We start from the raw sequence: 19,790 nt of genomic DNA on the forward strand, positions 1-19,790 counted from the left end.
ACAGACAAATCCAGATTGTGGTGGATTTTTCAAGACAACTGACTTTGTTTTTTCCAAAAAGCCAATGTGAAATGTAAAAGGGGGTGTTCTAGTTTGACAAATGGGGGGCGGGGGAACATAACAAATGCAAGAAGTGGTTTGTGATTGGATCCTGGCTCAAAAGAACACATCTGCTATAAAAGATTATTTTTGAAGAATGCTGAACAAATTTTGAATATGATATGTGTAATAGGTAATATTAACAAGATTGTTAATTTTCTCCAGACCTGATAATAGTAGTATGATTATGAAAGAGAATGTTATTTTTAAAGATGCATACGGAAGCATGTTGAGGTGGTGTGTTTTGTTTCAAACTTTGGGATAATTCAGCAAAAAGTTTTACAAACATTTATATACAGATAAAGTGTATATGGCAAACTGTTAATTGTTGAGTCTAGGTATTGGTTTGTATCGTTGAATTAGAATACTCTTTCACATATTCTGTTTATTTGTAAATTTTTTAAACAATTTGGAAACATTACATAAGAATGACTTATTTACCTCTTTTTTCTTCTAGTACTATTTAAGTGTTTGAATGAAACCATCTTGTACTATAGCGTAAGGGAGCGGGGCAATTTCAAAAAGGATTTGATCAGCAGTCTTAAATTCCAGGATAACTTTGATTATTCATAGATGTGGTATCGATCAGTTCTGAGCGAGAGTTGCTTCACTGCAGGTGGAAGCTAGAATACAGAGGACAGAGAAGCGAGGGCCGAGAGGGTAGACCACCGTTCCAATAAATCCCTGGTTTGTTGTTATTTTTGCCGCTGTTACTATGACATCACTGCAGATCTGGAAATACGCCCGGTCTACCGAACTCTCGCGATACTAGAGCCCAGTGGAGCGCGAAATGCGGTGGGAGGGGCTGGAACGAGATCCACTGACTTCCGGCCAGGCCGTTGTCTGGGTGGCGCGGTCGAGTCATCGCTGGGCCTCGCTGCTTCCAGCTCCCTTCCCTGCCCCCCGCCCCGGCGCGGGGGGTCGACTAGCCAAGCGGGGGCGGGAGGCGACGCGGACCTTCCCCTTTCTTTCGTTCTGGCCTGCTCCCCGGCTACCCGTTCTGGGTCCCTGGGACCCGCGAGGCCCGATCTGAGGGCCCGGGGCCTACGTGGGCCCGCCGCCGGGCCCCATGAGGCATAGCCTGACTAAACTGCTGGCGGCTTCGTGCAGCGACTCCCCGACGCGTAGTGAGAGCCCGGCGCCCGTCGCGACCTGCTCGCTGCCCCCGGACCTGACCGGGGCGGCGGAGGACGAGGGGACGGCGGCGGCCGGATCTCCCGGCCGCAGACAGCCGCGCGGCGACGAGGGCGAGTCGGAGGCCGGGAGGGGGGGCCGCGGCGGCGTGGCCGCGCGCGCGCCCTCGCCTGAGGAGATGGAGGAGGAGGCGATGGCCAGCGTCCCCGGGGAGGAGACGGAGGACATGGACTTTCTGTCCGGCCTGGAACTGGCGGACCTGCTGGACCCCCGGCAGCCGGACTGGCACCTGGAGCCCGGGCTCAGCTCGCCGGGGCCCCTCTCCTCGTCCGGCGGAGGCTCGGACAGCGGTGGCCTGTGGAGAGGCGACGACGACGACGAGGCCGCGGCTGCCGAGATGCAGCGCTTTTCGGACCTGCTGCAGAGGCTGTTAAACGGCATCGGAGCTTGCAGCAGCGGCAGTGACAGTGGCGGCGGCGAAAAGAGGCGGAGAAAGTCCCCGGGAGGCGGCGGCGGAGGCGGCGGCAGCGGCGGCGGCAACGACAGCAACCAGGCGGCGACAAAGAGTCCCCGGAAGGCGGCGGCGGCGGCTGCCCGCCTCAACCGGCTGAAGAAGAAGGAATACGTGATGGGTCTGGAGAGCCGAGTGCGGGGGCTGGCCGCCGAGAACCAGGAGCTGCGGGCCGAGAACCGGGAGCTGGGCAAGCGCGTGCAGGCACTGCAGGAGGAGAGTCGCTACCTTCGGGCCGTCTTAGCCAACGAGACCGGACTGGCTCGCCTGCTGAGCCGGCTGAGCGGCGTGGGACTGCGGCTGACCACCTCGCTCTTCAGGGACTCGCCCGCCGGGGACCACGACTACGCTCTGCCTGTGGGGAAGCAGCAGCCGGACCCGTTGGAAGACCAGGACGACTCGGCCGGAGGAGTGTGTCTGCATGTGGACAAGGATAAGGTGTCGGTGGAGTTCTGCTCGGCGTGCGCCCGGAAGGCGTCGTCTTCTCTTAAAATGTAGGGTCAAGTAATCCGCTCTTTATCCGCGTTTATCCCCTTTCAACTCCCTTACATCATGTAAAACACCTTAGTGGGACATCGTCACTGGACACATTTCAGAGAAGGAAAAAAAAGTAATATTGAATCTTTAAGTGTTTAGCTAAAAGCATGAATGTGACACTGTAACCAACTCCTAATGATAACATGTGACTATTAAATCTCTCTGACAGTTTCTTTTTTAGGTGATTTCCTTCCTGCCAGGCTCCGTTGTAGGGGTTACAGAACAGTCGTTCCCGCCTCACCACCTGGTAAGGACCCATCTCTTCACGTAACGCTCATGCTCTGCTGCTTAGTCTACTTTAATGGGCAACATCTCAATTTGTGCGTGTGTGTGATTTTTTTTTTGTTGTTTGTTTGTTTGTTGTTTTCTTTTTCGGAAGTTGGGAGGGGAATCTAATTTGGGCCCTGTCCACCCTGGAAACAGACTTGTGCTGGTCAATAATGTACTCAAGATGCTTCTTCTGGTTGAAATAGCTGTTAATGTGTCCCCTTGTTCAGACTTGCGTGTACCTAGCTCTTCTGTCCCCAGTGTGGACATGGCCTTGGATGACATCGGTTCCAACTGTACACTGAAAGCTGCTAATAGAGATACAGTTTGGAGACAGTGACACAGGTGAAGTTGAATGGAACTTCCGAGTTGTACAAGGTGCAAATTGGAATTCCAATTTTAGAGCAACTTTTCAGAGGTTGACAATAAGTACTTGGGGCATGCACAAATGTGACAGTTACTTTGCTGGAGATGACAGAAATCTCTTAAATATAAGAATGCCTTTCAGTTTTAATAGATCTAGACATACAGTCTATTCAGATTAATAGATTTTTATATTTCACCATTAGAGAAGTTGGAAATTAACATGCACACCAGACTCCTGTGTTAGTTACTTGAAGGAGGAATAAGAATGGTTAATGAAATGTTTCTTTGAGGACCAGCACAGTGATTACCCTATCACTGAGTATGAAGAAATTGTTGAACACCTTTATTTTTGTTGTATTAAATTTTTAGGTTAAATTTATGTATGATTAGATATTGAAGGTTATGAAATGTGAATGAAAACGTGTAAAGTGAGGCTTCACAAAGAATCTTACTCTCCATATTTCAAAGGTATTTGTCCTACTTAATGACACGATTGACACTTTTCCAAAGTTGGGACACAGTCTTCCTTTGAAGTACTCTGTCATCCGATTGTATATAGATTTAGCCATGATGTCCTTCAATGTACGGGACATGAAGAAATTCTTTGTGAAACATCACTGTTTGATAAAGTATATACGTATTTAGCATCCTTGTTTTTCTTTGTGCTAAAGTGGATACAGCTGTTGGGGCAGAAGAGACGGGACCAGCTGCTGGCCACATTTCCTGCTTTATTTTAAAAGGTAGTATAAGAAATGAGGAAAAAGAGGTAATATCAGGGCTTCTGCTTTTATTTTAAAATGTTCATAATTAAAAAGTATTTTCCAGCAGTCCAAAGATGTAAGTTATCTTACACATAAAATGTTTTATTTTGTTGTTATTTGGTTATGAAAATGGAATCTTGTTCTTGCACAACTGTAAATGTTTTGTTGCTAGATAATACACTCTGAGACCTAACTTGGTCTCTGGTTTCCAGTGCATTACAGCATATTTTGTAAAATCATCTACTGCACTTGAGCATGAATACGGATAGTAGCCAAACTCACAACCTGGAGTGATGAACCTGCTTATACCTAAGTGCAGGAGCAAGCCCCTCACAATGCAGCTGCATGGATTTTTAGTGCCTACTGAATAATATATAATATATATAAACCAAAAGTAGTTGGAAAAATTATTTGAAATGACTAATTTGTGCTATCTTTATGGAATATGTTAAATGTAGCTTTTTGAAACAGAAGCCTTGAATTGAAATTTAATTAATACTTGAACATTTTGTATATATATATCTTTGTATATAATTTTGTGCAGTACCAATGACAAAAATATGGTGTCATAATAAAATCAGGTTTGTTGATCTTTCAGTTATGGGCTCAAAGAATTTATTCATCTCTAACATGACATTGGAAAACAATGGATGAAAATAGGAAAAATGATTGTTGTTAATGCTGTGGGTCTTAGGTTCTGGAAGCAGTAAGTGCGTTTTTCTAAAAATACCATTCCTTTGGAATATTTTCTTCCTAATGTCAATGATTTTCCTGCATTATTTGAAGTTTGGGGGCTGGGGAGAAACAGTCAAAGCTTTCTGAATTGGGATGCTTTGAAATTCCAAGTATAGATTTTTAGAATGTCATTTTATAAATGGCAGTTTTCGGAAATACTTGATTAAGAACTTTTGAAAATGGAGATTAGTATCAACTATTTTAAAAGCTGCTTTGTTAGGTTCCTTATGTTTTAACTGTCTTTCTTAGTTTCCATTTCATTCTCTTTTTTTCAAATTTTGGTGACTTACAGTGATTTTGTCATTTTTTGCATCAACGTCATAGTCTTGTTTTTACATGGTATTGCATGTATTTAAGACCTAACAGGGACTTTAAATAAATTTGGTCATATTTATGTGTAAACACATTTTACTGTAAATGTTTGGGTTTCTGAATTTACAACAGATATGTTTATTTCAGTATGTAGTAAACAATATCTTAAAGTGTCCTATTCACTACTTGTTAATTAAAAAAGTTGATTAATATGAAACTGTTGTCTTACTATTTTTAGAAAATTGTGTTCTGAATGATTAGTAGCTGGATAAAGGAGATTTCTGGAATATAATATGGATTGTTTAGAAATTTTCAGGTTTGGCTCTATTTACTGTAATGGATGAAAGAAGTTTAGTATTTGGGGAGTCTTTTTTTCTTTTCCTAATTGTGCCTCTATGGCAAAATGATACAGAAAGAACTAAAGATGTACCTTTTTATAGTTGTCTTCTGATTGTGACAGGAATTCATACATTAATTGAACTAACACATCATATTGACCTACTATTTCTATCATATTGACTTAATGTTTCTGCACTTCTTGACCAAACCTAACTAAAGAGTCCACGTTTGTTAAAATGTAGTCACACCTCTGATATAATCCAACAAAAAGTGTTCAAAATATTTTAAATATTTGTTCATTTAATAATCACTAAATTAATCTCTCTCTCTTCTCTTTAAACAGCTTAGCAGTGTCTGCAAAAACGAATCTTTTCCTACAACCTGTTAACTGACTGGACTGATGGTAACAAAGTAATTGTGGGAGCCATGTCGGTCAAAAATTTGGCATCTGCTGAAAAAATGAATGCCATTTTCAAGTTCCCAAATTACTTCTATACTGATTTCACTTTCCAGATTTCACTTTCCAGAAATGGAGATATGAAAAGATTGTCTGGAATCCTTGAAAGACTTAATAGGATTACATGAGACTAAGTTAATTTTGGAACAAAATTATACATTTTTTGTCTTTCATGGGAGTGATACTCAGTTCTTTGCATACCTTTTAAAAATTGTAACCACTGGAGAAGAGATTGATAGTATTTCATCAAGGAATATTAGATTCTTTTCATAATCAAGAGCACATTTTATGGAATTACATTTAATCCAGTAGAATTACATAAACAGGCCATCAGTGATCACAAGGCTGAATCATGAGTTTGTATTTATTTCCTGGAACATGAGAGCTAATCTGAAGTATAGACAGACCTTGCTGAGTAGAATATAAGAGTTAATGTAAAGTCTTTAACTATAAAGAGTAGTCTTTTTAAATAGATGCATTGATTTGTCTGTATATCTTTGAAAAATTTATTATGATTAAATGTGTGGGTAGTTAATTGCAATTCAGGGTAATGCCAAGATGTGTGGATTCTGAGGTTTTGGCTTATTGAGCTTCCTCTGAGGACATATTAAAATTATTTTGAGGTTTCTAATGAATGGTATACTAGTTTCTACTGTTTTGTATTAAAATTTCTCTAGTGTGAAAGGCTTTTTAGCATTCTGGATGATGGGAGTGGTTTGTTTTTAAAAACAGAATATGGTGGTTTTACTTATTTGAAACATTTTTCGAGTTCATTACAAGTGTGAAAAAACACTCAAAACTCTGATTGTTTTATTTCATTTTTGTTGGATTATGTTAATACATTGTTTCACCTGGTCTAGACTGGGTCATTTTATCTTACTCATTTCAGAGGTGTGCAGATGGTAGAAGTGGGAGGGAGATAGGCTCTTATTTCTTCTCTCACCAAAATGATTCATCATCATAATTATTCAGTTTGATTATTGTATGGTGGTACACAAGCTTGATTAAATTCACTCAGTTTCAAGTTTATTCAGAGTCTGAGGCCAGGCAGCAAAGAGCGTTCTGTTATACTTAGGTGATTGATGGATGCTCCTGTATATTGAACAGTACAGCTGGTTGTGTCGTAACCAAAATCAGGTAGGCATCAACACTATTTGGTAACCATAAGTGCTGCTTTGATAGAGTAGATAATTCACTGATAATGAGTGACTGTTTTAAAATACTTAATTATCCAGTTCCGCATTTGGGAGTCTAGTCACAGTTTTAAGCTAAGTAATCTGGTGACTTTCACTAGTCTAGTCACAGTTTTAAGCTAAGTAATCTGGTGACGATTTAAAGTTGAATACCTTGTAAAATATTTTCAGGTGTTTGGTTTTCCTCCCTGCCTATGGACACAAAAGTTTTTGAGACCTTCCCAAATGGTTACGTTTTTATATTTTACTGTGCTGTTTTTTGTTGAGAAACCAGGTGGTTACCATCTAAGCCAGGAATCAAAAAGGGGATGTCCTCTAATAGATACTTGTAAAGTGTTTGCTTAGCTAGCACAATATTTTGTACATATTTGAACTTGAATACCTCAATAATCTGCCTGTTACTCCCTGTTGTCTTACAATAACAGACTGAGCTCAGAGCTCTAACCTAGACAGCAAGTGGTTATTGACATTCAGTTTTAAAGTGCATAAAAATGAAACTGGAGATACTTTAAGTTTTATTCCAAAAGTAAATTACTTTAGCAACAAATCCTGTAAGGAAAACTATGTATTTTTTAAAAAAGGCTAATAGTTGCCCTTTTCATTGCTTTGGTTACTGATAATAGTGTTTTTATTCCTGTTTTTTTACCTTTCTCCAGTTTGTACATTCAAGATTTCTTGGCCATTTTCCCCACTTTTTAAAAAGCAGATCACAGTGCTTTATTAAAGATCTTCTAATAATTTATATATATATATATATATTTTTTTTTTTTTTTGCTATGCTGCAGCCTGTGGGATCTTAGATCCTCAACCAGGGATCCAACCTCAGGACCTCAGCAGTGAAAGCATGGAGTCTTAACCGCAGGACTGCTTGAGAATTCCCAGTTCTTTTGTAGTTTGTTGACGCAAAATTTGTTGAAAATCTTTTGCTCAATTTTCAGTTAATCTGATTTAAAAATCTAGCCCCTTGGTGTTTTGAACATCTGTGTAGCTCTTAATATATACAGATTTGAATTTTATTGGTGGCTGAGAATCCTTTAGAATGTGCCATTAAGTTCTGTATCTCTCCTTTATAGTCCTGGACCCTTTTGGCATCTAATGTACCAGTCTGGGGTTTACAAATTAATACCTTAAGTACAGTATAACATGAGCCTTCTCTTTTAAAGCCAAATAACTACACAGAACAAAGAAAAGTTTAAATAGGTTTTTTTTAAATTGTGACAGAACTGATGAAATAAACTATTTTCCTCTCTGAGGCAGTGTTCTTTAGGTCTTAGCTAAAAAGGACTTTCTTTAAATTGTAATGCAGATCATAGAACGTTCTTGCTAATTTGCCCCTGATCAAAAATTTTGGTAAGGAAATTTGTAGCAACAGGCTTGAAATAACAGGTTCTTTGGCCTGTGTTGCCCATTTCTACTAATTGAGAAGATGATTTAAGAAAAATATGGTAGAGGACAGGTGTAAGAAAGAAAATCATTTTTGGTTGCAGAAACCATTGTAAATTGTTGTATGTTTACAGATGGTGGTATGCTAGGGAGTAAGTACTGTGGAAATGTTTAAGTAAGGAAACAATTTGTACTGAATTATCAATATAGTTAAATCAGTGGGTTTTGAACTATCTAAGTTGATTACACCATGCTGTTTTTAAGACGTCTGATTCAGTAATTTGGGTTTCTTATTTTTGAAGTCAGGAATTTTATTGGGGTTTTCTATTGTGATGAGTAGAACCATGCTTTCAATAAAAGTGAGAATGCATATAAAATTATATAACTTTGGGTCAGAGCTTTATCTAGATATTTTATAAAATAAAGGGTTTTTCTTTTTAGCCATATATATATATATATATTTTTTTTTCTCCTAGTTTTAAAAGCATATTCATTACAGAAAACTTGGAATATCCAGAAAGGAATCAAGATGAAAAGAAAAATCAGCCATAATTCTGTAACCCGGAGAATATCCATAGTAAAATATATTCTTTTGCTTCATAATTGGGGTCATTTCTTACCAAATGTAGTTTGATAGGGGATTTTTTTTAACATAATCTGTTTTTATTAGGTTTTTGACTTGGTTTTTATTTAGCCCTGCCACATGTCTTCCTGGTCCCTGGATTAATAAACCTGCACCTTCAGCAGTCAAAGCACTGGTGTTTGTGCATGCTAAGTCACTTTAGTCATGTTCAACTCTGTGACCCCATGGATTATAGCCCCCCAGGCTCCTCTGTCCATTGGATTCTCCAGGCAGGAATACTGTAGTGGGTTGCTTTGTCCTTCTTCAGGGCATCTTCCTGATCCAGGGATTGAACCTGCAGCTCTTGTGTTGCAGGTGGAGTCTACTGCTGAGCCACCAGGGAAGCTCCCCTAACTACTGGACTGCCAGGGAATTCCCTTGTATTTTATAAATTGAATTTTAAATTTTTGGCTGTACTGCTTTCTTTTCTTTACGGGACGCTGAAAGCCTATCCCACTCAAAGCTGCTTTTTTTAGGTGACAAGCTAAATGTTTTTATATAATTTTAAATAGCACAAGACTAACAGATGTATCACCGTATTTGAAAAGGAATAGTTAAGATGCTTGTGAATAATATTCTAGGGTGACACAGTAATTTAGTATGACCAGCTTGTTTCATAAGCAAGTGTTGATATCCATCTTCATTGTCTAATGCCGAGGATATTAGCTAGGTATGGCTAAACAAAATAAAAAATTCAGTTATTCAGGTGCACTAGTCACATTTTGGGTGCTCAGTAGCCACATATGGCTAGTGCTAACGTTATCAGTCATACACAGTATAAAGATATTTCCTCATCATAGTTTTGTTGGCCAGTAGTGATCTGTCATTGTTTAGTTGCTAAGTCATGTCCGACTCTTGCAATCCCATGGGCTGTAGCCCGCCAGGCTACTCTGTCCATGGAATTTCCCAGACAGTAGTAGAGTGGCTTGTCATTGCTTCCTCCAGGGGATCTTCCTGACCCAGGGATCAAACCCACATCTCCTGCATTGGCAGGTAGATTCTTTACTGCTGAGCCACCAGGGAAGCTCAATGCTGATTTAGATGCTGTCAAGTAAAATGGTTTCAAGAATTGAGATGAAAAGCTTTAGAAAGGGAAAACAACTGGTCATTTCAAAAATATAAATAATCTATCTTAGGAAGTCAGGAATAGACTGATACTTCAAAAAACAAAACTAGAAATAGGAAGAACATGGCTACTCTTTCAGGGCTTGATGTCAGGTGCTTTAACACTGAACTACCAGGGAAGCCTATCATTAGGACAGCTTGAGCTAAGCCTGAATAATCTTCTGGCAGGAATACTGGAATTGATCACTGTGAGGAATGAGTTTTTGTTGTTTTTAGCTGACCAGGGTTTGAAGTGTGGCATCTTAACCAGTAGACTGCTAGAGAAGTCCCAGGAATGTTTTTAAATATGTTCTAAGAATCTATGAATAATACCTATAGAAAACAGTGAATTAAAATGAATACCATTTCTGTAGTGTGTTGATACCTCTCCACCCCCTACCCCCCATTTTCACTCCTGTTTGGATATGAGGTTTTTAATGAAAACTGCTGTATGGGTTTTTCCTGTGTTACAAACCAAAGTGCTTAATATAAAGGAGCAGAGCAAGTGAATGTGGGAGAAGTATTGGGAAGACGAGGAAGTTAGGTTCTTACCTAAGTGGACAGTGTTGAATACTGTAGATCCCAGAAATGTACCTTATGTACAAGTCTCTGTTTATTCATAATCAGATGTAGGTTATTTTTATAGTTTTATTTTTGTGTACAGATTTGGTTAACAATCACTCAATTTCTAGGCCAGGTTCTGGTAACTGAAGAGCCTTTATAAGTAGTTTATATTGTCTAGACCCGAGGTATGCAGCAAACCCAGTCTGGAGCAAAATGGGAAATAACATCTTTCTAAAGACAGGCTTAGAAATCCTAATCCAGTAATTTAAGATGTTTCCTTTCTCTGGTAGCAGGGCTGAATTATACCTGTAAGAAAACATTGAGACAGTTCACTAGAAGAGATAGTTATATTAAGTGATAAATTTATGTACAACATATATTAATTCCAGAAGTCTTAAAACTAGCTTAGGGTATAGATTAAGGTAATAGCATTCTCTTCAATGTCTGATAGTCCTAAAAACTAGCCTTTTGTTTTGTACTTTTTTTCCCCCATTTCACCTCTGGAAGCTCATAGGTTGTTTGGTACAAGAGTTCATCAGAGAATAACTGAGTTATTTTGGCTTATAGCTACACATTTTCTGATAGAATTTTCTTTTAGAAGAAGTACACAAACTCTTAAGAACATTACGCATAGTCACAGTAGTACTATTTGCAGCTTTATGTTTCAAACCTGAACCTCATACCCAAGAGGTTAGATAAATTTCCAGAAATGTTTTCAGATTCTTGAAAAATATTCTTTGATTACTTGGAAAAAACAAGGCTCATTAATGCTTTCAAATCAAACAGGTAACATTCCCTAAAAAGTAGAGTGTACTTAAGTTTTTCAGTAATTATGGAAAATAATCCTACCTAGCTGCTAGGCCACCATTCAGAGGGATAGCCAAGAAAACAGGGTACAGGCCACCAAAAACAAGACCAACCAATCCGCCTCGTGTTATGGTGCATGTTTCACAATGCAGATCACCTAGGAAACAAATTAGTTCTGCAAATGGATATTCAAGCTAACACTTAAAGAACTCAAGGTACCCTTATATGTATCACAGATGGGCAATTTTCAAGCAGTAATACAGCAAATGTATTTCTACAAGGCATGTTAAAAGGTATACATATGGATAATTAAAACGAGTAACTGATAAAACCATTTTAGGGAAAATTCCCTAATTTGTTTTCTATTTGAATATAATAGTCTGCACTGCCTCTAGTTTTCTTCATTTGTATTAGCAAACCTGGGCTAGTATTTTTGTCTTTAAGAAACTTTTTTAAACCCATGGGAAATCTGTTTTAACAATTTAATTCATCTTAAATTTTTTACATTATATAGTCTGCTTTTATTTTTATAAAATTATTCATTTTCAAATTAGTACATGGTGCTAGAAAGTTAACTTATGTTTTCACTCATTCTGTTCACTTCATTGTTTCCCTGCATATCAAGATTCTTTGCACAGTGATCTTGGGGATTCAAACAAAATACTCATCCAATTTAAACAAATTTGAAGTAGCCCTTAAGAGAATTTAAGTGGACTGCCTCCTTCCCTACTACCACCTGTGGTAATTTTTTTTTTGGAAGTCATAAATTCTTTCATGATTTAGCTGTACTTGGAGTACTCAGCAAATACTGTGAACTGTCCAAAGGGAAATCAAGTCTCCATGTATTTGATAACTATTGTACATACACACATTTGGTGCTTTTTGATTTACTACATAAAGTCTTGTTCCCATGTTAAGGCAGTCAACATTTTTTTAAAAGTTTCCAAGTATTTCTTACTAAGCACTGTGGGAAAGATAAGTTAGGTAAAGGAAAGTATTTAGCATTACTGTGTATGTATCTATTTTACTTGTTTGGTAGACCATGCTAATATGAATTAATTGCTGCGTTACAGAGGCTAGCAAGGTTCAGTCTTACCCAGCCGAATCTGACAGATGTACGCACGTCGTGACTACCTTAAATCATATAGCTACTTTAAGGATTGATGTAAGGTGCAAACTGTATACCAACGTGAACTTACTGGTGAAATAGAACTTACCTGTATTCAAAGGTAAACTTACAAAACCTTTGTAAGATAAATTTGCTGTCAAAAATGGGATCACTGCCATTGGTAAGCCAGCAGCTATACGAGCCTGTGTCACGTGTAAGATGCGTCGAAAAAGGCTATTTGCTATTAGGCCACAGAGAGCAGCATTAAGTCCAACATAAGTTGATCCATTTTCAAGCAGATTCCTGAATGGGTGAGAAAAAACAGTAACTTTTTGCTCTATCGTGTATGTAGGCTCTCCAAGAACAATTCCGGCATATGTTACAGAACTTAACCAGGATTTTAGGATCATATTTATATCTTACAGCTCTGTAAAACAAACCTAAAATCATTGTTTTACGTAGAGATTTTTATTCTGAAAGGTTCTGAATTTGGCAACACATTAAGGATGCAGTGGAACAATTTGTTTTGTGATTTTGTAAAAGGTATGGGAATTCCTCCTGCCCCGGGACCCCTATATAGCAGGGAAGAGCTTCTGAAGAGTCTGACTTAGATGCCTTTCTAGGCTCCTACAATGCCCAGTACTTACTTCCTGTAGCACAACACATTATAAAGTGGTACTGTCTTATCACAGATTTACATGTTAGCCTTCCCAGCTAGCCTGTAAACAACTTGAAGACTGGCTACAAAGATACAAGTATCTTGGTTTCAATAGCACCTGACACACAGAAGGCATTCAATAAGGTGGAATTGATGTTTCCTATTAATCTTGAAGCATTGGTGTCAGGGTTAGGGGGTGGAACAGTACTGACATTTAAGGGATCCTCAATGCTAGGCAATTCACAAGAACGCATTGAAATAAAAATGATGTTTTGGGATAGTAAATGGTAAAACTGGTTTTTAAGCATGGTATGTATAAGTTTTAAAGTGCACATTCCATCCATTCTTTAGTTTCAGGGGAAAAAACAACCCTAAAACTGCTGAATATTGAAATACTCCAATTCAGACTCTTCTGAGAGTTTTAACTACTGTTTTAACTCTTTTACCACCTGCCTTGCCCCCTATAACACAGGCATTTCAGTTTCTCAATTTTCTTATTACTCTTAATTAGCCAGACTAACCATACAATACCCTCTCTCACTACTATGGTTAATTAACAATCTTAAGACAGCTTTTCTAGGAATTCCTAATTGAGCTTTCTACATTGTGTAAGATATTACTTCTCTTACTGGTCACTTTGTAATCATAATGGTACTTGGCATTTAGTCACTGAGCACCTTACTGCATACAACACACTTGGCTATGAAGGTACAAAATTGTCTACCTTCAGTGTTTTCATAGTTTATTACTGGAGACTGAAAGATACATAAACTTGAAATTTAACAGAAGTGTACTAAAACAGTAATGGCAGTACAAAGAGGGCAGTTTAGAAACTTAGGGTACATAAGACTATTTGTGATGAGGGCCTGGAGAACTACAGAACAGTAACGACATAAAGAAAAGACCTGTATGTTTTTGTGGGAGCTAAGGGAGTGGGAAACTTAAGCATTTCCTCTAAAATACTGTTATTTTCATAATAATACTGTGAAATACCTATTATCTTCATTTTTAGTCATGGGAACAAATACTAAGATAAATAACTTGCCCATATATGTAATTATTATATACATTATAATATGTTGATATATTAATGTTGCTGCTTCTAAGTTGCCTCAGTCATGTCTGACTCTGTATGACCCCATAGACGGCAGCCCACCAGGCTTCCCTGTCCCTGGGATGCTCCAGGCAAGAATGTTGGAATGGGTTGCAATTTCCTTCTCCAATGCATGAAAGTGGAAAGTGAGAGTGAAGTCGCTCAGTCGTGTCCGACTCTTAGCAACCCCATAGACTGCAGTCCACCAGGCTCCTCCGTTCATGGGATTTTCCAGGCAAGAGTACTGGAGTGGGGTGCCACTGCCTTCTCCATATTAATGTTAAATATTGAAAATTACATAAATAAGTCCCTAAATATATTAAGGAGTGTAACTGGAATATGAATAGCAAAGTCTGCTGTCTCCCAACTAGATTTTAATTTCCTGTGGCTTAAAGTCATGTTGTTTAGTTAATAATTCAATAGAAAATTGTTATCTAGCAGCGCCATACCTGGTCACTGTTCCCAAAAAGTTTCTAATACAAATTAGAAACGTGAACTCAGGATTTTTTTGGAAAGATAAAAAATAACTAGATACATGAACAAATGAAATATAAGATCAGAAATAACAAGTGGCAATGAAATTTGTTACATGAAATTATTTTGTAGATTAGAAAGTGAAGTGTTTGATATTCAAGCCTAATACACTTAAGAACTTTTCAGATAACAAACCCATACCTGGGAAATCCCATGGACAGAGGACCCTGGGGGGGCTATAGTCTATGGGATTGGAAAGAGTTGGACATGACTTTATCGATGAAACAACAACTGATAATATAAGAAAGGATTCAAACAGAACTAGGATACATAAAATAGAAACAGGAAAAATAGGGAACAAAGGAAAGATATGGAGGTGCTGCCATCTGCCCTGCTTAGGTGCCAGGGCCTGAACACAGTTTACTTCTAAACTAAATCTTGCTTTGCAGTTCTAGCTCACTTTCCCATTGCTTATCCTAATTTGGTGAAAGTCCCAATAGCACATCCCATTTCCTTCTCTTCAAGGCTGTCACACCTACCCTTCTTTGTGTTAGTCTTTGTGGCATTCCCTTCCTTACTGGCCTGGAAACATGGGTGCATATCTTTTATTTGCTTAAAAAGGTTTTTCTATTTACCTCTGGAAAACTCTGTATGTGTGTATGGTAGTGGGGTAGGAGAGTTGGCTATACAGCTTAAAAAATCTCACTAAGTTCTTATTACTGGCCTTGGGTTTAGGTTCTCCCTTGTTTAGCTGGTGTCAGCAAGACTGGAATTTGTACAAGATAGTAAGATTATACTTCCAAAATGTATTTCAAATCCATCCTTTTTTTCACTTCAAACTGCCACCACCATTCCCTGGGATTACTATGCCAGTTTTTCTACTGTTGGTCTTACTTCCTTTTCTCTCCTACCTGAAAGAAAACAACTGGAATGTTCTTTGGAAATGTTAGCTGGGTCATTCCCTGCTCAAAACTCCGTTTCTTCAACCTTATGCCCACTTCCCTTATACTTTAGCAACACTGGTTCCTCAAATATGACAGACTCTGCTGTCCTGTCACCTGTGCATATGCATATGCCATTCCTCCTGATTTTCAGTTTAAATGGAATGTTAGAGTGGCTGCCTCCGAAGGAGATCTAAGAACATTTTGTAGGGACTGCAAATCATTCAGTGTTGTCTTCAAAGATCAGCCTGTTTCCTATATAAATTAATAATATCTCAATGACCTTTTAGCCATGATCCCATTTCTCTGAAATTTCTTGTCCAGCTATGTGTGTTACACAGCACTCTCAGACTGGTAAATACAATGAATTGAGTGTGGTAAGAGTGGTAATGAACTGAGAAGACAGTTTTAAAATCTAAAATTTTGTTATTTAAATTAGTCCATAAATAAATACATTTGTCCCTACTCTAAGCCAAATGGAATAACTGAGAACTATTAGATGTCCAAAGAAATGAATTTTAGCCTTCAAGTAAAATGGCTGATCTCTCTGGACCTTGTCTTTCGCATCAATGCAAGAAAAATCTCAGTTTCTTTCTGATAGTGTATGTTATTTATAGTCAAACTAAATTGAATCAATAATGAAAATCCACCTGATACAATTTTTTTTAAGTATAAGAAGGGATCTTACCTTTCTGCTTCTGGGAGTTGGTTAATTTTTCTGGCTATGATATCAATTAAGTTCTCCTTGATGATAGTACCATCTGGTTCATGATTTTCCATCTTGAGCCTTAAATTAAAATGTCATTTTTCAATAATGTGTATCTATAGAAAAACAGCAAAAGGGCTTATAAAAGCCTTCTGAAGACCATAAATATTTAGTTAAAAAAAAATTAGCCATAGCTTAATTTCATAATCATCAATTTGATTATGAAACTGATTAGCATAAACACCTCTGCCCCCAAACTGCCACAATTCTATATTGTGGATGACAACACATGAACCAGAACGTGGATGACAACACATGAAACTTTCAGAAAACACAGAACATTTTTGTGACCCTTAAAAATATTGTAAATCTGCAAAAAGCACTAACCATAAAATACATAAAGTTAATTTTAAACTAGTATTAACCAGTTAAAATGAACTCATTCATAGATACCATAAAGATAAGTCAGTGGTAGAGAAAATGTTTGTAATGTAACTGACAAAGGAGTCGTCGTTGGTACTCAGAATATGTAAAGTACTAGAAATCAATAAGAGAAAGGCAACCAACTCAATAGAAAAATTGACAAAGGGTGTTAACAGGCACTTCTCTTTGCAACCCTATGGCCTGTAGCCTGCCAGGCTCTTCTGTCCAAGGGATTCTCCAGGCAAGAATACTGGAGTGGGTTGCTATTTCCTCCTCCCAGGGATCTTCCCTACGCAGGAGCTGACCCTGTGTCTCCCATGGTTCCTGCCTCCCAGGTGTATTCTTTACTGCTGAGCCACCAGGGAATCCTGAATTTGAAATTGTAACAAAGAGGAAAGCCAAACAGCCAATAAATATGAAAATATGCTTAACCACTATAATCAGGGAAATAGAAATTAAATTTCAATTACTGGTAAGAATGTGCGGTAAGGGAAACTCATATGCTGCCGGAAGCATAAATTGTATCCAATTTGGGTACAACCGGGCTTACCTGGGGTTCCCTTGGTGGTGAAGAATCCGCCTGTAATGCAGGAGACCTGAGTTGGGTAGCTGGGTTGGGAAGATCCCCTGGAGAAGGGAAAGGCTACCTACTCCAGTATTCTGGCCTGGAGAATTCCATGGACAGAGGAGACTGGTAGGCTATAGTCCCTGGGGTTGCAAAGAGTCTGACACGACTGAGCGACTTTCATTACAACCACTTTGGAAAAGAATTTGTTATTTAGTAGGTAGAAGACACTTGCAATTTCACCTCTACCTTAGAGCAGAGGTCAGCAAACTTCTCTAAAGGGCCAGATAGTATATTTTAGGCTTTGTGGGTCACATAATGGTCTTTGTTGCATACTTAGAAAAACAAAACAATTTTAAAAATTAAAAAATATAAAACTCATCCTGGCTGGCTGCAAAGAAACAAATGATAACCTTCCTCTGGTCCACAGGCAGGTAGTCTGTTGACCTAGGCACTAGTTGAAGTGAGTAAGAGAGTAAGGGAATGGGTGAATGATGAATTTTATCCTGAAGATTTAGTTCATTAGATTTAGCTCATTATATTTCAGGGCAGCAGAGTTAAGAAAAGCCAAAGTGCAGAAAGAATGTAATACATTATTAAGTAATTTTCTTGGTTCACTATTCATTTGCTAGAATATTAATTTATAATACATTTTACTGGGTAGCCATTAGATGCCTTGGGAAATGTTGAGTGCACTGAATTTCATAGCCTTCGTTAGGGCTTCGCTGATGGCTCAGTGGTAAAGAACCCACCTGCTAAGGCAGGAGATGTGGGTTTGATCCCTAGGTGGAGAAGATCCCCTGGAGGAGGAAGTGGCAACCGACTCCAATATTCTTCCCTGGGAATCCCATGAACAGAGGAGCCTGGCAGGCTACACAATGTAGCAACTAAACAACAAAGTTCAAGTTACCCTAAGTACAGTGCAGGCTTGGAAATTTATGTCTAGGTTTCCTGGACTCAAACTTTTTGAGGGCCTTGGTTACAATAACATGATAGGATCTCTGATCTACAGGAACGCTGAATAGTTTTGTGTTGGCGGGGTGGTGGAAAGAGAGATAAAAATCAAATTAAGTATATACAAGGTGTACAGTGTATATGTCTGAAATGTTTCCCCAAAAAGTCCCACCAATGGCACCCCACTCCAGTACTCTTGCCTGGAAAAATCCCATGGATGGAGGAGCCTGGTATGCTGCAGTCCACGGGGTCGCTAAGTCGGACATGACTGAGCGACTTCACTTTCACCTTTGGCTTTCATGCACTGGAGAAGGAAATGGCAACCCACTCCAGTGTTCTTGCCTGGAGAATCCCAGGGACGGGGGAGCCTGGTGGGCTGCCGTCTATGGGGTCGCACAGAGTCGGACACGACTTAAGTGACTTAGCAATAGCAATATCAATGCTATCACTAGTTTCCTGTTCTATGCTCTGCATACTGCTGAGGTTTCCGCTGTGAGCTAGCCATTTCTAAAGTGTGGCTATTAAAAGTCACCCTTAATCTGGTCCGCAGTAGGTCACTGTGTGTATCCTGGTTATTAATAATATTTCCACACCTAAGATAATCAATGCCACGTTTAAATATTACAAACATTTCGAAAGCCTTTTGCATTAGTTATCTAAGATAGCTCACGAGACAGACAATGAGGAAAGTGGGGCCGATGAAAATTATATTGGGCCAAGGTCACCCGGTAAATTGGCAGTAAACCTGGGATTAAGTTCAAGCATGGGTTTCCAACCTCTTCCCCTCCCCCGCCCCCGCCGCCAGATGCTTAATTTAAATATAAGATATTTTCTTCTAGGGTGGAAAGTATAGGGATGGTCGGACCGATGGAACCGACTCCCCTCCTCTCCTTGTGACTCAGTCCTGGGATCTCATTACCACGCTGCGGCAGAACAGCGCTGGGCATCTCTCAGTCCCCGCGGCGCCCCACTTCCCGAGCGCTGGTACCTTACGCGCTCCTCCGTGCAGCCGCGGCCTCCGCGGCTCTCCCCTGGCCCCGCGAGGGTTCACGCCACGCTCCGCTCGAGTCGCCCGGACGCGGCCATTTTGAGCGCCACGTGACCTGTCGGAGGCGGGCGCCGGGTCGGAGCCGGCAGCGGATTGGGTTTCCGGGGCCGAGGCTGCGCTCGGCCTTCTCGCAAGTGGGCGGCGCTGCGCCTCAGAGGCCAGAGGTTTGGGTAACGCGGCGGGTACCGGTTACAACCTGTGTCCGCTTCTCAGGATACGGACTGCGGAAATTGTGAGATTTCAATGTGAAAACTGAGTGACCTGAAGCCCTTTCCCATTCGTTGAAACTCTTAGTGGGTATGTTACTTACAATTTCCTGGCCAATAGTTTACACGTCGTGTACTGACATATATATATATATATATATATATATATATATATGAAATTGCACAGCCCTCGGCATACGAGATAGGTCGTCGGTTAAAACGAAGTCTAAAATTACCTGAGATTTCTTTGCTGCATCGATTTTCCGTTCTCCTTTGGATCTTGAGCTCCTGGTGCGTTTTGGTTGATCATGCCACCATAATCTGAGCGCCTGAAGAGCAGCAGGAGCTTGTTTTCTCTGTATTGTTTATGAAAGGAGGATTAGGTGAATGAGGCGAACGAAAAACTAGAGCGCGAGAGTCTTG

The 19,790-nt window shown here is 39.5% G+C and overlaps 2 protein-coding genes across 16 annotated transcripts; one reads left to right on the forward strand and one right to left on the reverse strand.

The window, feature by feature from the left end:
• The first annotated feature begins 921 nt into the window (after positions 1-921).
• On the forward strand, positions 922-6,379 carry CREBZF (CREB/ATF bZIP transcription factor). Of its 11 annotated transcripts, none has more exons than XM_042238149.2 (4): positions 922-2,238; positions 2,451-2,893; positions 3,586-3,654; positions 4,274-6,379. In XM_042238149.2, the coding sequence occupies exons 1-2, from the start codon at positions 1,169-1,171 to the stop codon at positions 2,464-2,466; spliced, it is 1,086 nt and encodes a 361-aa protein (XP_042094083.1). In that variant the 5' UTR covers positions 922-1,168; the 3' UTR covers positions 2,467-2,893; positions 3,586-3,654; positions 4,274-6,379. The 11 variants fall into 11 exon arrangements, with proteins under 11 accessions (XP_042094083.1, XP_042094084.1, XP_042094080.1 ...); XM_042238150.2 differs by having other exon boundaries at positions 5,405-6,379; XM_042238146.2 differs by having other exon boundaries at positions 2,451-2,528; positions 3,586-4,381; positions 5,405-6,379.
• A 4,075-nt stretch (positions 6,380-10,454) lies between these two features.
• Positions 10,455-19,221, reverse strand: TMEM126A (transmembrane protein 126A). 5 transcript variants are annotated; one of them, XM_012101646.5, is made up of 5 exons: positions 19,102-19,221; positions 16,154-16,252; positions 12,409-12,602; positions 11,234-11,348; positions 10,455-10,690 (listed from the first exon to the last, which is right to left on the reverse strand). In XM_012101646.5, the coding sequence occupies exons 2-5, from the start codon at positions 16,243-16,245 to the stop codon at positions 10,498-10,500; spliced, it is 594 nt and encodes a 197-aa protein (XP_011957036.1). In that variant the 5' UTR covers positions 16,246-16,252; positions 19,102-19,221; the 3' UTR covers positions 10,455-10,497. The 5 variants fall into 5 exon arrangements, with proteins under 5 accessions (XP_011957036.1, XP_004019456.1, XP_011957037.1 ...); XM_004019407.6 differs by having other exon boundaries at positions 16,154-16,287; XM_012101647.4 differs by having other exon boundaries at positions 19,033-19,221.
• Between the last annotated feature and the right edge of the window lie 569 nt (positions 19,222-19,790).

Source organism: Ovis aries, chromosome 21 (assembly GCF_016772045.2).
Source record: "Ovis aries strain OAR_USU_Benz2616 breed Rambouillet chromosome 21, ARS-UI_Ramb_v3.0, whole genome shotgun sequence".
NCBI classification, from domain to species: domain Eukaryota; kingdom Metazoa; phylum Chordata; class Mammalia; order Artiodactyla; family Bovidae; genus Ovis; species Ovis aries.

Coding starts and splice junctions, on each gene's coding strand:
- CREBZF (XM_042238144.2), top strand. CDS start 1,169: ATGAGGCATAGCCTGACTAAACTGCTGGCGGCTTCGTGCAGCGACTCC.
- TMEM126A (XM_012101646.5), bottom strand. CDS start 16,245: ATGGAAAATCATGAACCAGATGGTACTATCATCAAGGAGAACTTAATT. Junction 11,349..12,408: donor AAGTTTACCTTTGAATACAG/GTAAGTTCTATT, acceptor TTTGTTTCCTAG/GTGATCTGCATTGTGAAACA. Junction 10,691..11,233: donor AATGGTGGCCTAGCAGCTAG/GTAGGATTATTT, acceptor GTTTTCTTACAG/GTATAATTCAGCCCTGCTAC.